Here is a 17,557-nt window from a genome sequence, read left to right on the forward strand (position 1 = left end):
AGGTTTCCTCATGTGATATATACATGTACGCTAATTTGCACCTGCACATGTACATTTAGGTACACAAACACATTTACAGATATAGTGAAACATGGCGGAGGAATATGAAAAGTTCAAGAGATTTGAGTATCGCATGAACTCAAACCTGGTGCTGCAAAGGGAGGGACCAGTACCAAACCACAATGAACCGACGGGGGAAAGTGAAAGTTTAGTAGGTAAGTTGAAGTATAAGATGGGGGATAAAGTAGAATATAGTAAACCTAATGATTTAAAAAATAAAGAAAATTATCGAAGAGCTAATAATAAAAGAAAAGATGAGTTTTTTGAAAAAACAAGTAAAAAATTAAAAAGGGAGAGTGGTAGAAATAGGAGTAATAACAATAATATGAAGGAAAGAAGTGTGTTGAGTATGAATATTGAAGATATATTTTTATATAGGCCAACTACGAAATATACAGAACAAATACTAAGTAAAATTTTGAGTAGTATTCGAAATATGATAGGTGACAATACAGGGGATATTATTAACAGTACATGTAATGAAATATTATATATTTTAAAAGATGATAGCTTAAATAATGAAGAGAAAAAAAGATTAGTCGACAGTTCTCTTCAAGTTACCATAACTGATGAGATGTTTATTGAACTAAATAATTTATCAAAAGAAATATATGATTTTAACAAAAAAGAAGAAATTGAGGAAATGGACAATGAGGAGGAAGGAGTTGCGGTAGTGTTTGAGGAAGACGATGATTATTTTAATCATAAAAATAGGAGAGATGTGAATAGAAAAAATGATGACAACTATAGTGACATAATGGATGAACTAAGTGATGACTACTTGGATGAGGATGAGGATGAGGATGAGGATGAGGAGGAAGAAGATGAAGATGAAGCTGAGGATGAGGAAGATGAAGACGAAAAAGAAGAGGGGGAAGATGAAAATGAATATGAAGACGATACAGCGGATGAGGATGATAGCGAAAAGACGAGTGACAGTAACAAGATCAGTGGGAGGGATGATGAAAAAGGGAAGGAGGATTCAAACAAGAAAGAAAAAAAATTAAAACAGAAAAGGAGAAAAAAAAAAAAAAAAAAAAAAAAATGAAGAAGAGGATGAAGAGGAGGAAGAGAAAGAGAAACAAAAGGTGAGAGAGAAGACAACTAACGTCAAAGAATTGAACCATTTGAAAAGGAAAAAAAAGAAATATGAAAATCATCTGAGTTTAAAAAATGTAAATAAAGATTTCAAATATAAAAATAAAAATACGGAAAATTATGACCTGGACACGAATTCCATTGATGCACACTGGTTACAAAGAGAATTGAATAAAGTTTTTACTGACCCATCACTATGCTTAGAAAAAGAAAAAGAAGTTTTAAATATTTTAAAAATATATGATATCCAAGAATGTGAAAATAAACTAGTTAATATATTAAAATATGAAAATTTTTCCATGGCTAAATTGTTAATAAAAAATAGATGGAAAATTTATTATTGTACCTTGCTTGGTCAGGCACAAACAGAAAAGGAAAAAAAATACATAATGGAAAATATGAAAAAAACAGAAGAAGGAGAAGAAATTTTAGAAGACTTGTCTAATTTTAAAAATTTTAAAAAGAACAAGCAAAGTGAGTTTGTAAAAACGATGAGAAAGGAAGCAGATAATTTATTTAATAAGGAAAAATATGAGCATAGTACAAATGAGTTTTTGCCTGAACAGCGATTTATACATGATGATGATGAGATGCGGGCCAAGGGGAAGGATGACGAGGACGAGGACGAGAACGAAGTGGACACGAGCGTCAATGATGGTACTGATATCAGCGGTGATAGCGGCGATGGAAATGTTAGTGGTGATAGCCATGATGAGGAGGGCGAAGGTCGAAGTTCAAAGGGAAACAAAAAATCGAATTCAAGGGAACAAACGTCGAGGCGAGGGAACGCAGGAAAGGTAAACATAACACTAGATGGAAATAAAAAGAAGAAGGGGGAAAAATCAAGTTATATAATAGGGGAAAATTTTAAAGGTAAATACATAGACTTAGAAAAAATGGACCTTTTAAAGAAGAATAATGACTTTTTAAATAAAGAAGTAATTCTTCCATCGGATAGTAAAAGAATAGAGAAGAAAGAATATGATGAAATTATCATTAGAAGTATGAAGGACAGAAATAGTAGTAATAGTAGTAGTTCCATCTCAAATAAAAAAATAGGTAATAAATGTAATTACTTTACATCACCAGATGAGATTAGATTAATACCAGTTACAGAATTACCTGAATGGAGTCAGGAAGTTTTTTCCTGTGTTAATATAACCAAATTAAATGCAATACAGTCAAAAGTATACGATACAGCTTTTAATAAATATGAAGAGAATATGTTAATATGTGCTCCAACAGGGTCAGGTAAAACAAATATTGCATTATTATGTATATTAAATGTTATCAATAGTAATAGATTAACAAGTGGAAATATTGACAAAAAGAATTTTAAGGTTATTTATATATCTCCTATGAAAGCTTTAGTTAATGAACAAGTGCAATCATTTAACTTGAGATTAAAATGTATGAATTTGAAGGTAAGTGAGTTAACAGGTGATGTACATCTAAGTAGTAAAGAAATAGATGATAGCCAAATTATTGTTATGACTCCAGAAAAATTAGAAATAATTAGTCGTAAATGGAATGAAAAAATATTGTTACAGAAAGTAAAACTAATTATTTTTGATGAAATACATTTACTTAATGAAGTTAGGGGTAATGTATTAGAGAGTATTATAACGCGTATTAACAGGTACATAGATAACACATTGATATATGATGGTAGCACTACTAGTACAGAAGAAACTGCACGATTTGGTAAGGATAAAATATCAAGCATGGTTAGTAGTGACAATCATGTAGTTAACAAAAATGAAACAATAATAAATATGAATAAAAAGAAAATTCGATTGGTTGGTTTATCAGCTACATTGCCCAACTATGAAGATGTAGGGTTATTCCTACGAGCGGATTTACAAAAAGGGGTGTTCTATTTTGATTATTCCTTTAGACCAGTACAGCTGGAGCAATATTACATAGGTATAAAAGAAAAGAAAGGCATAAAGAAATATGCACTAATGAATGATATTACATATGAAAAAGTACTTGAAGAAGCAGGAAAAAATCAAATTTTAATTTTTGTTCATAGTAGAAAAGAAACATACAGAACAGCAAAGATATTAATTGATAGGTTTATGAAAAGTGATAACTTGAGCAAATTCTTAATTGATAAGAAGATTTCGACCGAAATATTACTTTCCGAGAAGGAAGCTATCGTTAATGATGAGTTGAAGGAGATTCTTCCATTCGGTTTTGGCATCCATCATGCAGGATTAAAAAGAACGGATAGGAAATTAGTGGAAGATCTATTTTCAGATAAACATTTACAAGTCCTTGTTTCTACTAGTACATTAGCATGGGGTATTAATTTACCTGCACACACAGTAATAATTAAAGGTACGAGTGTTTACAATATTAATATAGGCGATTTTGATGAATTATCAGCTATGGATGTTTTACAAATGATTGGTAGATCTGGTAGACCACAATATGATAAAAATGGTAAAGCAATTATTATTACTGATCATAAAAATTTACAGCTCTATCTTTCTCTTAATAATGAACAACTTTTTATTGAATCTACCTTACTGAACAATATTGTTAATATTATAAATGCAGAAATTGTTCTAAAAAATATACAAAATTTAAAAGATGCTATAAATTGGTTTAATTATACATATATGTATATACGTATGATGAAAAATCCATCTTTATATGGGATCCAAATGGGTGAAAACTTTGGTGATATACAAGAATTTTTAAGTTATAAGGAAAATTATGACTTGTTCAGGCAAAAAGTGAATAAACGAATTTACAACATAATATATTCCTCTTTTTTAATATTAGAAAAATATGATTTAATAAAATATAACAAGAAATTGAACACAGTGAGTAGTACATATATGGGTAAGATAAGTAGTTACTATTATGTGGATTATAAATCGATAGATATGTATAACAAAAAGTTGAATAAGTATACAAATGAAATTGATTTATTGAAAATATTTACAATGAGTGAAGAATTTAGGAATATATATATAAGAGAAGAGGAAAAGGTTGAGTTGTCTATAATTATGGAAAAGTTACCTATACCTGTTAAGGAGTCCATAAACATTCCATATACTAAGATAAACATATTATTACAGTTATATTTGTCGAATATAACTCTGAGTGGGTATATAATAAATGCAGATTTGGTGTATATACACCAGAATGCTTTACGTATATTCCGCTCGTTCTTTGAGATATCGTTAAGAAAAAATTCGTACAGTCTTATTGCATTGACGTTAAAATTTTCTAAAATGATAGAGAGAAGGATGTGGAGTACTATGACCCCCTTGAGACAGTTCGGTTTGTTAAGTAATGAGTTAATTCGAGTTGTAGAAAAAAAAAATATCAGTTTTAAGAATTATATTACTATGAATATAAATGAATATATTACCATTTTTAAAAATAAAAAAATTGCTAAAAATATATATAAATTAGTTCATCATTTTCCAAAAATTGATTTAAATGCATATATACAACCAATTAATCATAAAATTTTAAAAGTGGAATTAAATATAACCCCAGATTTTATATATAACCCTAAATATCATGGGTACTCTATGTTATTTTGGGTATTCGTGTTTGATATATCTAATGAGAATATACTCCATTATGATTTGTTTACATTAAAAAAGAATTATAAAACTACTAGTATATTTGAAAGTGAAAAGGATGAAGAAGAGAACAAAATGATGAAGAAAAATAAGAAAGATGTATATTCTTCTTCAGATACTCTAGATGACCATTTGTTAACCTTCTTTTTACCAATAAATGAAAATCCTTATTACATTGTTAAGGTAATTTCGGATAAATGGTTGGAATGTGAATGTACTGTTAACTTATATTTAAATGATCTTATCTTACCCTCAAAAAATTTTTACTCAACACAGTTATTAGATTTACAACCACTACCATTGAACTCTTTAAAGTATGAAATAGCTAAAAAATTTTTTTTAAGTAGAAATATAAAATTGTTTAGTCCTATATATACTCAAGTCTTTTCTTCCATATATGAAAATAATGGAAATGTTATAATATGTAGTTCGTCGTCAAAGTACTATTTAATTCCAGCAGAATTGGCAATCATTAAAATAGTGAAATGTTTGCACGATTTGAATAGTTACATGAGGAAATATATAAAGAATGAAAAAGATTTGTATAAAATAATGAATGATAAGAAGCTGGCCGATATGATTTATAACAATCCTCTCGAGTTGATGAAAGTTGTTTATATAGCTCCATTGGAAGAAATTGTACTAAAAACGTACAAAAATTGGATTGTTTTTAAAAACATGTTTCACCTGAACATGTGCATATTAAGTGGAGATGTGCAAGTAGATATGAAACTTTTGCAAAAAAGTAATATCATTTTAAGTACACCTAATATATATGATAATATATCAAAAAAATGGAGAAGGAAAAAAATTCTGCAAAATGTTAATTTGTATATATTTGATCATATGGAATTATTAGATACTACAAATGGTGCTATTATGGAAGTAGTTATTAGTAGAATAAGATATATATCAACACAGCTGCAACTGAATAAGTCAAACAAGAAGGGAAGTAGAAAAAGTGTTGGCAACAGTGCTTCTTTGTTGTTACCAATTCTCGATATGAATCTAGTACCTGACACAGATAATAATAATAGTAATAATAGTAATACTAATAATAGTAATAGTAATACTAATAATAGTAATACTAATAATAGTAATAGTAATACTAATAATAGTAATACTAATAATAGTAATAGTAATACTAATAATAGTAATACTAATAATAGTAGTAGCAAAGAAAATTTTATCACGTATAATATAAATAAATTACAGAATTTACAAATCGAGCATATATATGAAAGTATAGGATTAAATAGAATCCTATGTCTATCTAGTTGTTCCTTATATAATTGTAAAGATTTTTCCGAATGGATTGGATGTAAAAAAAATGATTACTATAATTTTCTTTCATCAGTCCGAAATATACCTATTGAAATATATTTGCATGCTGTCAATATTATGAACAAGCAAAATAGATATATGTCCATGCAAAGGCAGGTATATCAAAATATAAGAAAATTAAATAAAAAGAAAAATGTTATCATATTTGTAACTGAACAGAAATTATGTAAAACCCTAGCACTTGATTTGATACTCTCTGCCTATAATGATAACACGCATTTTTATTCCATTTTTGAAAACTATGTTGTTGAGAGGGGGAGATCTAGCAACGTTGGCACTGCGGTAGGGAGTAATGGCACCTATGACCAAGAGAGCAAGTTTGTAGGAATGAGAAACGAGTTCGAAACTGCACACACTGCTTTTGAAGGGAACGCGCATAAGAACTTTAAGAAAGACGGCATCAACTTAACTATCGAACGACTTATAGATAGTAACATGGTGCAAATGGGCATCAACAGAAAGGAAAGTTACATGGTTAGCGGGAATGGTGGTTGTAATGCTAGCAGTAGTGGTGATAGTAGTGGTAGTAGTAGTACTAGGCGTAATGGTAATTCCCGGAAGGGGAGGGGAAAGGCAAGAAATTCGGAAATGGAAGATGAAAGAAGGGATGATTTGCCGTCAAATGAGGATTCCATTTTTGATTATATAAACGACAAAATGCTGGTGCAACTGATGAAGAATGGATTGTGTTATCTACACAGTAATATGACGGAAGTAGAAAGGAAAATAGTGGAGATGCTATTTGATAAAAAAGCAATACAAATTTTGATAGTCGCTTATGATTATATATACAGTTTGAATGTATATGGAAATACTATAATAATATTGGACACAATAATAACCCATTTTGATAACAAAGAAGAAGACTACTCTATTCAGAACGTTTTAGAAATGATTAGTTATGCTGGTAGACAAGGGGAAGATGTTAAATCTTTTGTATATATATATACATATATAACTAAGAAAGAGTATTATAAAAATTTTATATATGAACCTTTAACAGTTGAGTCTAATATTGAAGATTATTTACCCAATTTTTTAAACAATGAAATAGTTATGAGTACTATTGAAAATTATCAAGATGCTATTGATTGGTTAACATGGTCCTTTTTTTATAGACGAATTAAGAAAAACCCAAATTATTATGGATTAAAAGGAATTTCAAATGAACACATAACTGATTATCTTTCGGAATTGATTGAAAATAATATAGAAATTATATCATTTGCTAATTGCATAAATATAGAAGAAGAAAGTACAAATATGATTAGTTTAAAACCATGTAATTTAGGTATAATATCCTCTTTCTATAACTTGGATTATCATGTTGTTCATTTTTTTAATGAATATATTTTATCCTTAAAAAATTTAAAAAAAAATAAAATTTTGGAAATTATTTGTCTATCCAATGTTTTTATTGATTTACTCAAAATTAATAATTATGATATTTATTTATGTTTAAAAATTTCCAAAAGTTGTAATATCGAAGTAACATATGAATTTTTAAAGCTCTCCTTAAATTATGAAAAAAATTTATTAAAAAATGACCAAGAAGGATTAAATATCAAAAATGACCTGAACAAGTCAGGAGAAAATGGAAAAAAAGATCAATATATAATTAATTTGCTCAATTTTATTACTGTACCAACATATTTTACAGCTCATTTAAAAGCATTAATAATTTTACAAGCACATATAAATAGGTATAGTATACCAATCAATTATATAGAAGAAACGAAAAAAGTTTTGTTGAAAATTTTTAAATTAATAAATGCATTGGTGGACGTCATAAGTAGCAATAATATATTAAATTTCTGTCTTTTTGTAATGGAAGTATCACAAATGATAACTCAAAGTGTAACAAATACAAATAATGAGTCAAGCTTATTGCAGTTACCCCATTTTGATAGTCAATTAATTAAAAAAGCCAATGAAATGGAAATAATGGATGTATATGACTTAATTAATGCAGATGATGATAAAAGAGAATTTTTATTAAAACATTTAAATGAAAAACAAAAGAGCCAAATTGCAAATGTATGTAATATTTTCCCAATAATAGAAGTACAATATGAAATAGATTTAAATAAAACATATAAAGTTAATGAAATTGCTACTTTAAATTTAACTATTGAAAGAGACTTGACGGATGAGGATATCTCCTCTTTTGCTCACTCCCTTTATCTTCCATTCGAAAAGGAAGAAATGTGGTGGATAGTTATCGGAATTAAAAAAATGAATCTACTCTTGTCAATTAAAAAATTATCTTTGCTAAAACCAGTTAATAATGTAAAGATTAATTTTGAGTTGCCCAGTAAACCCAATACATACCAAGTCGTTATATACGTCATAAACGACTGCTATGTTGGGTGTGACCAGGAGTACGAATTTAGGATTACAGTGGAGGGGTAGCCCTGCCTGGATAGAGGTGGTGTAGCAGTATATATCCGTATATAGGGTTGTTGTAGCATTATGCTTATGACATACGTGCATATCTTCATGTGAGTATGCTCATTTTGTGAGAAGGCTGTACATATATTAGTAGAAAAAAACTCTATTTGATCGACTTTTAAAGGTGCGGAAGGTGAGGAAAATGGAGCCATGTTATATATATTATATGTGTTTACATGCATATTTGTACATTTTTTTTTATTTGTTTTTTTTAAATCGTTAATTTTAACTGTTTTCGACGATGTTCTTAAATAGTAAGCTCTTTTTTGTAGGAATGACCTTTTACGTGTTTAACGCGTTTAACAGGTTTTGCAAATTTTGCGGGCCTTACATATTTTTACAGGATTTACATGTTTTTTGTGTCGTTTACATTTGCGTACTTTTGAGTACTTTTGCGCATGTTTTCCTATTTACACGTTTTTCATCGTTGGTAAACTTCTATGCACAAGAACAGTTTTATTTTTTCTGCACAGAGCACATTAACATGCTGATTTTATTAAAATGGCTGTTTAAAAAAAAAGAAAAGAAAAAGGAAATAAATAAATGAATGAATAAATGAATGAATAAATGAATGAATAAATGAATGAATAAATGAATGAATAAATGAATGAATAAATGAATAAATGAATGAATAAATGAATGAATAAATGAATGAATAAATACATAAAAATATGCTTCAATAATGCTTCCATGTGTTGAACAGGTTGAAGCGGTATTTACGTAGGAATGATTGCGCAAAAAGGACGTATCGATAAAAAAGTGTTTGACCATATTGGTACCCTTTTTGCATGATATGGTCAGAATTTTTTTTTTTTTTTTTTTTTTTTTTTTTTTTTTTTTTGTTAATGTGTATTTTATATTTGTGTTTGCCGTTTTGGTGGAATTATGCATAACATAATTTGCGCAAAATGAAGGTTTACAAAAAAAGGGAAAAAAAGGCCTTTCCTTGGCACTTGGCAAAATATATGCACACATATGTACATATTTATATGTAATAGGCACGTATTATGTGTGTGCATATCTGCGTATATATATGTACTCATGCATGTATATATATATTCATTATATATATACGTGGCGTGTACCACAAGTGAGCAAAACATAACGACTTGCTCCCCCATCCGAACACTAAAAACATTAATCTACTTCTTATAAATTTTGTCATAATTAATTGTGTTGTAAAAGTGCTTAAACAAAGAATTGCATTTTTTATCATCATTATATAGGTGCATACAATAAAACAAATTGGAGTAGTTGTCGTAAAACAGTTTGGTAAACTTTACATTGTCATTATTATTTGTTGTACTATATTTATAACCTAATATTTGATATGACTCTGTTAAGGTTTTATAACATTTTCTGTTTCCTTCTTTCAATATTTTATCCAGGTCATATACTGCATTATCATTGATTGTACCTCCTAGGCACATAAACTTCTTTATATCATAAAATTCGTCATTTTGTTTTTGTGTAAAATATTTCTCTTGACTATAAAGCGATGGCGATTCCTGTACTTGATAAACCACCTCTCCCAGTTTGGAGTAGTCCGTCGTCAGGGCCATATTTTTCAAAAAAAAGGAAAAACAAAAAGGAAAAACAAAAGGAAAAAATAAAATAATAAAACAACCTCCTATATGTATAAATACAAAACTAAAAAATAAATAAATATTTTTTTTTTTCTTGTGTAAGCATAACAAATCAGTAATGAGTTGGTTATGCCGCATTCTCATTTTATAGCAGTGGTCAAGTATTTAAGAGGCATATATTTTAAAGTCAGAAAAAAAAAAAAAAATAATAAAAATAAAAAAAAATTATTATCGTGCATAAAATGAAATAAAACTGGTACGAAATAAAACTGGTACGAAATAAAACTGGTACGAAATAAAACTGGTACGAAATAAAACACAAATACAAACAATCTTTCCTTGTCAGTCAAAGTGTTGTATGTTAGACGATAATAAAGTATGAAGAAAAAAAAAAAAGTGTGTTATTCCGCATAGTTTAAAACTGCATATGTACGTTTAAATATTTTTATATTACGAATCAAGAGTTATTAATTTCCATTTGGCTATATGATATTTCTGAATTTATTACTTTATTGGATATTCGCATAAGGCTCAGCAGTGATAATATTTTACACTTACTCTCACTAGCTCGAGCAGAAACTACTTTTCCATTGCGGTCATAAACATTTACGCACGCTTGTACATACGCAATGTATACGTATGAGAGAGGCAAAATTAAATGGGCGAGTACTCCATGTTCCAAGGGATTGGATAAAATATAACACTCGGAGTGCGTATAAGCAAAATGTAGAATATATATTTACATATAAGCAGTGTTCCTGTGAAGAAGAAAAATTGTACTCATGCTTGTACTATAGCTTCGTGTTTTTAATATATAAAATAAGTATCATCCTTTTTTAACTTTATGAAAAAATTGAGATGCCTTAATTTTACTATTTATTTTTAGCCTCTCCAACGTTTTTATGCAGTTTTTGTTTTGTATTATTCAGTGTTATTTTATTTTTATGCATATTTTTTTTCTTAATTTTTTTATATTTTCCTTTTTTTATATTTTCATTTTTTTATGTTTTCATTTTTTTATATTTTCATTTTTTTATATTTTCATTTTTTTATATTTTCATTTTTTTATGTTTTCATTTTTTTATATTTTCATTTTTTTATATTTTCATTTTTTTTTATATTTTCATTTTTATATTTTTATTTTTACTTTAATTAATTTTTTTGTTTCATGTTTTAAATTTTGCAAAAGAGAATTAGAAGTAGTTTATTACTAATTCGCAAAATATTAAGAAAACATTTTTGAAAGTTCGACATGAACATTTCATGAGATGTAGTTGTAATATTCCACCCCTCGTTTGATGGAAAATTTTAATGGCATATATAATACATATATATAGTACATACATATATAGTACATACATATATATAATACATACATATATAGTACATACATATATAGTACATACATATATAGTACATACATATATAGTACATACATATATAGTACATACATATATATAATACATACATATATAGTACATATATACATTTATATATGTAGTTATATATATGTTGGTACTCTTTGGGGGATACGCTAACATTGACGCAGTTGGGCAAATATTTGAACGTGGATATGCACGAAAAAGATGGAACACAATGATTATTATAAGTCTTCAGAGAAGTATGAAATATGCACGAGCTTTGAAAATATAGGAATAGACGAAGGTCTGTTAAGAGGAATATATGCATATGGATTTGAAAAGCCATCTGCTATTCAGCAAAGGGGTATCAAGCCTATATTAAGTGGAAGAGATGTAATTTTACAAAGTCAAAGTGGAACAGGGAAAACTTGTGTGTTTGCTGTAGGGGCATTAAATTGTGTTAATAGAAATTTAAATGAAACTCAAATAATAATATTGTCACCTACTAGAGAATTAGCAGAACAAACACAAAAGGTTTGTCTAGCATTAGCTGACTATATTCATGTAACAATTTATTGTTGTATAGGAGGGAAAAGAATGAGTGATGATATAAAAGCATTAAATAATGGGGTCCATATTATTAGTGGAACACCAGGAAGAATATATCATATGTTAAATTTAAGGCATTTAAAATGTAAATATATCAAACAGTTAGTTATTGATGAAGCAGATGAAATGTTAAATAAAGGATTTAAAGAACAAGTGTATGATATATATCGTTTCTTATCACCCAATACACAAATTATTCTATCATCAGCTACATTACCACAAGAAGTTTTAGAAATAACAAATAAATTTATGCATAAACCAGTGAAGATATTAGTTAAAAGAGATGAACTCACATTAGAAGGTATTAAACAGTTCTTTGTATCTATTGAAAAAGAACAATGGAAATATGAAACTTTGGCAGATTTATATGAAAGCTTAACTATTACTCAGGCTGTTGTTTTTTGTAATACTAAATTAAAAGTAGATTGGTTAACTAAGAAAATGCTTGAATCAAATTTTACTGTTTGTAAAATGCATGCAGATATGACTCAAAGTGAAAGAGATGATATTATGTTAAAATTTAGGCAATGTAAATTTAGAGTTTTAATTTCAACCGATATATGGGGTAGAGGATTAGACGTGCAAGAAGTTTCTCTTGTTGTTAATTATGATCTGCCCAATTCAAGAGAAAGTTATATCCACCGAATTGGACGTAGTGGGAGATTTGGAAGAAAAGGAGTTGCTATCAGTTTTGTTAAAAATGATGACATAAAAATTTTGAGGGATATCGAACAGTACTATTCAACACAAATTGATGAAATGCCTATGAACATTACGGAATTGCTGTGAAAAGCGGCTAAGTAAATGAGAAACATTTTTTTCAATGGCGTAAAATATTTTTTTTTTTTTTTTTTTGTCACGTCTCATCAACTTTTTCATCGTATCTTACATTTATTACGTTTATTACGTTTATTACGTTTATTACATTTATTACATTTATTACGTTTATTACGTTTATTACGTTTATTACGTTTATTACGTTTATTACGTTTATTACGTTTATTACGTTTATTACGTTTATTACGTTTATTACGTTTATTACGTTTATTGCACTTACAATATTTGCCATTTTTACTACACCACATTCACTGAGTTTTGTTTTTTATCCCTTTGTTTATCTTTCCCACTCTCGTTTATTGGTACTCACAATGATGTTATTTGCGCACATTCTTTGAAATAAATAATTTTATTTTTTTGTTGCACCATTTTGTACTTATTTACTCTTTCCTCCCTAATTTTTTCCTATTTTTTCTTATTTTTTTCTATTTTTTTTTTTTTTTTTTTTAATTATATAAGAACAATTTCGTTTAATTATTTTATCAAAAATGTAAATTAAAAATAGCATAGTAATTTTTGCATATAGCATTTTTTTTTTTTTTTTTTTTTTTTTTTTTTTTTACCTGACATTTGTTAATAAATTATTTGCTTGTTCAGAAAAACGTAGCTGAACATGTCATTGGGAATTCTCCTAAAAATACACAAGCACTCTTGGATATGTGCGTATATGCAAAAGCATGTACAAAAAGTAGGAAGAGAAAGGTGTAAAACAAGAAAAATGGAGTGAGGTTTTTATCGGAACGTTAAGCTTATATTTGGCGTAATAAGGAAAAAATAAAATAAAGCAAAATGAAGCAGAATAAAATTATAAAATAATATGGCAGTCAAAAAAAACAAAAGAGTTGACATTTTTTCTAAAAAAAAATAGCAAGCTTAGATAAGGCATTATTTTATAAATCTTAGAACAGTATTTGCTCAGCATAATATGCAAAACGTACTCTTATATACGTTTAGTATTAATACGGGTATATATTATATATATATACATGCACACATAATGATGCAAATAAGGCTCTTTTCATTTTGTTTTGTCTTATTTTATTATTGTTGGTGAAATTTAAATGCATTACATAATTACAGTTAAGAAAGAAAAACGGACTCCTAAAACGTAGGCAGTGTAACACCTCTTACATTGTTCTGTTATATTTTGCGTCTTTTTATTTTTCAGTGTTACATTTTTTGCGGCATTGCGTACACTTTTGCATCCGCTTTTGCATCCTCTTTTGCATCCGCTTTTGCATCCTCTTTTGCATCCTCTTTTGTATCCACTTTTGTATCCACTTTTGTATCAATTTTGTATCCATTTTGTATCCATTTTGTATCCACTTTTGTATCCATTTTGTATCCACTTTTGTATCCACTTTTGCTTTATTTTATTTATTTTTTTTTTCATTTTTTTTACAAAACATTGCGAATGGAAAAAACGTCATACGGGTTGGCATTTTTCTCAGTTACATTTTACCTTGCCGTGCAATATTTAATTTAAGTTTTTTTGAAATTTTTTTTTTTTTTTTTTTTTTTTGGATAACATTATGGGAAGAGTACTACTGAGAAAGAGGCTGCTCCTCTTTTTGTTCCTTTTACTGTACATAACAAACATAGATGAGGATAATTTTCTGAAAGAATGCGAGAAAGGATTGTGTGTAAGAGTATATGAGGGAGGAACAAATAACAATTACAACAGTAATAACTATAACGACAATAATTATAACAATTACATCAATAATAACTATAACGACAATAATTATAACGACAATAATTATAACAGTAATAATTATAACGACAATAATTATAACAGTAATAATTATAACAATAATTATAATAGTAAGATCTATTATGCTTTTTTATTAGTACAATATGTTAAAGAGATGAAGGTACACGTTATCAATCTGCTATTAAGGGGAGCAAACATAAGCCCGATTTTTGTATCATCTAAAGTAATATATGGACTGTATAATGATAGAAATTATAGCAAAATTTCAAATTTCTGTTACACGAAAAATTTACAGAAAAATGGAATTGTAAAATTGTCTAACCTTTTTGTGCCTAACACAAAATTTCTTATACTAGACAAAACAGATGATGAAATATATAATTATGCACAAAATAGAAAAGGGAAACACTGCGCAGATTTGGAAAAGGAAGCATTGTTTATGCATTCTTTTAATGATGTATCACCTGAGTATCTTAAAACATCCTATTTTGTATATGAAAAAGATATAAATAATAAATTAACGGAAAAAAATTTAAATTTTATTCTACTTAATTGTGGAAAGAAATATAAAAATGCGTTCAAGATTGAGTTCAGAAATAATATGAACTTTTTGAAGGATCAATTTTCTTGTGAAGACCAAGGTACGAATTGATTTATGAATGAGGGGGAGTGTCCACATGGACATAAATCCTTATATTATACAATGCATACTATATTATATTATGTACCTCTACTGAGTGAGTATTGCATTAGTTTCGGAATGTTAAATCGTATTATCATTTCGTTTTTTCTCCATATATTCTAAAACTTCCTCACCTTATGTACACATTTATTCATGGCCTTATTTTTCACCATGCATGTTAATAATTTTTTTTTTTTTTTTTTTTTTTTTTTTTTTTGTGAAAGGTCTTGTAGAGATATACATGCTATTGATGGTTATATTAAGCTTCTTATTTTTGGTTTACTATCGAAAAAGAGAAGTGTTAAGAAGAGGAAATAATGCATTAATAGAATCCGTCCATTGTGCAATATTATTTTTTTTTTTTTCTAATATTCTTTACTTTGTTCATATAATTTCTTATGCATTCAATGGGTCAGGCTTTAGTGTTCTCAAGGTATTGAGCCAAATATATGAATCAATATTTGATTGTTTTGTTATTTCAATACTTTGTTATATATTAAATAGAAGAAATAATAAAGCGAAAAGTGTTGACACATACAGGACATCGCTTATATATGCAGTATTAAAATTTTTATACACTTTATCTGAAATACAAAATCATCAGAATTTAAATTTATACTCCTCGATGCACTCAGGTTATTATACATAAGAAGCATATAAAAGATAAGTAGCTCAAAGGGGGTTCTTTCCCCCTCGCTGAGGATGTTTTACGCGAACATTTGTGTACATGTGTACACATATACTTGCATACATACATATATATATTTCTACATGATCAATAAAATTTTTTTTTTTTTTTTTTTTTATAGTTATAGCACTTCCATTCGTTCTTCATCGAATATTCATTGCAGGTAATGCGAATACAGTGAATCATGCTACTTATTACCCTTGAGATTTTTCTTTTTCTTTTTTTTTTTTTTTGTGAACATGTATATCTGTGTAGGTGTAGTTGTTATTTTTATATAAGAAGAAGGTAACACCATTATAGCATTTTTCAATATTTTTTTTTTTTTTTTTTTTCTCCATTTTTATTCTTCGCATTTCAGTGCTAATCTATAACAACAGCAAGAATCTTTTGAAGGAAAAAAAGAATATGGATGAGAAGCTCTTCATCATTTTTGATACCTTATTGTTAGGATTAAAAAAAAAAAAAAAAAAAAAAAGAAATAAGAAAGAATAAAAAATAAAAAAGAACTACATACGGTTAATTTTGTGTATTTATCTTTAACATTTCTTTCGTGCGTGTCCATATATGCGTAAACACGCAGGAGTACACTTGTATACAACTGTTTTTGTGTACCATTTTACGCCTTTTTACGTATTTCGTAGGTACAATTCGTGGATATTATCAATTCCTGTCCTTTATTTTTTTATGAAAAATTTTTCAGTGTAAAAAGAGATATACGTTACATGCGAACAGATATATATATACGTGTATCTATGTGCTTGTATGGGTGTATATATAATTGTGTTCTGAGAAATATGAAACCATATTTTTAATTATTCTATAATTTGCATTTACCCCTTAACAGGGAATAGAACAATTTTTTTTTGTAAAATACATGTTTTGTTAATATTTTTTTAAGGCATATATATATATATATTTTTACGGAAAAATTTCCCTTCTTTTTATAGGCACTTTACTCATTTGTTCATACATTTCGTTAACCTTTCTATTTTAATATGTAATAATTAAAACATACATGCATAGGGAATGTTAAAAAAGGGGAAAAAAAAAAAAATTGAAGTGATCCAAATGAGTTATATGAGCTAAATAATTTAAATCAACTACATGGGTATCTACATGTATGGGGCATAAGCAATGTATATATGTATCATTTTTTTTTTTTTTTACTTTTTTTTTTTAAGATTTAGTATACAATATCTCAGGAAAGAAATATGAACAGTTAGAATCAAAGTATCCATACATAGACTTACAGTAATATATTTTTTTTTTTTTTTTATTTTTTTTTTTCCTTTTTTTCCTTTTTTTCCTGTTTTTGCTTGCACTGAAGCAATTTTGCCATAATCATTTAATTATAATATAATTATAAATTATATGCAGGAAGCTACTACACGTTGCTTATTCTATGACAATTCACTAGGATGTTTTTTCCTTTTAACGGAGTTTGTGTTTTTCGTTATCATTTTGTTCATTTTATCTGTTTGGCACCTTTGTTTGAAACATTAAAATTAAAATTGCGAAA

At 27.7% G+C, this 17,557-nt stretch overlaps 4 protein-coding genes across 4 annotated transcripts; 3 read left to right on the plus strand and 1 right to left on the minus strand.

The window, feature by feature from the left end:
* Window positions 1-91: 91 nt before the first annotated feature.
* PmUG01_05039100 (pre-mRNA-splicing helicase BRR2, putative) lies at window positions 92-8,522 on the plus strand (the record flags this gene model as incomplete). The annotated part of the gene is given in 2 exon segments (XM_029003609.1): window positions 92-1,083; window positions 1,097-8,522. The coding sequence occupies 2 exon segments, from the start codon at window positions 92-94 to the stop codon at window positions 8,520-8,522; spliced, it is 8,418 nt and encodes a 2,805-aa protein (XP_028860538.1).
* Window positions 8,523-9,703: 1,181 nt separating this feature from the next.
* Window positions 9,704-10,123, minus strand: PmUG01_05039200 (conserved Plasmodium protein, unknown function; the record flags this gene model as incomplete). The annotated part of the gene is made up of 1 exon (XM_029003610.1): window positions 9,704-10,123. One exon carries the CDS (start codon window positions 10,121-10,123, stop codon window positions 9,704-9,706), a length of 420 nt encoding a protein of 139 aa, XP_028860539.1.
* Window positions 10,124-11,733: 1,610 nt separating this feature from the next.
* Window positions 11,734-12,906, plus strand: EIF4A3 (eukaryotic initiation factor 4A-III, putative; the record flags this gene model as incomplete). Its single annotated transcript, XM_029003612.1, has 1 exon — window positions 11,734-12,906. One exon carries the CDS (start codon window positions 11,734-11,736, stop codon window positions 12,904-12,906), a length of 1,173 nt encoding a protein of 390 aa, XP_028860540.1.
* Window positions 12,907-14,486: 1,580 nt separating this feature from the next.
* Window positions 14,487-17,293, plus strand: PmUG01_05039400 (serpentine receptor, putative; the record flags this gene model as incomplete). Its single annotated transcript, XM_029003613.1, has 7 exons — window positions 14,487-15,309; window positions 15,584-15,985; window positions 16,160-16,201; window positions 16,397-16,481; window positions 16,680-16,739; window positions 16,986-17,035; window positions 17,220-17,293. The coding sequence occupies 7 exons, from the start codon at window positions 14,487-14,489 to the stop codon at window positions 17,291-17,293; spliced, it is 1,536 nt and encodes a 511-aa protein (XP_028860541.1).
* Between the last annotated feature and the right edge of the window lie 264 nt (window positions 17,294-17,557).

The sequence above is a fragment of the Plasmodium malariae genome (genome assembly GCF_900090045.1).
Source record: "Plasmodium malariae genome assembly, chromosome: 5".
Classification (NCBI taxonomy): domain Eukaryota; phylum Apicomplexa; class Aconoidasida; order Haemosporida; family Plasmodiidae; genus Plasmodium; species Plasmodium malariae.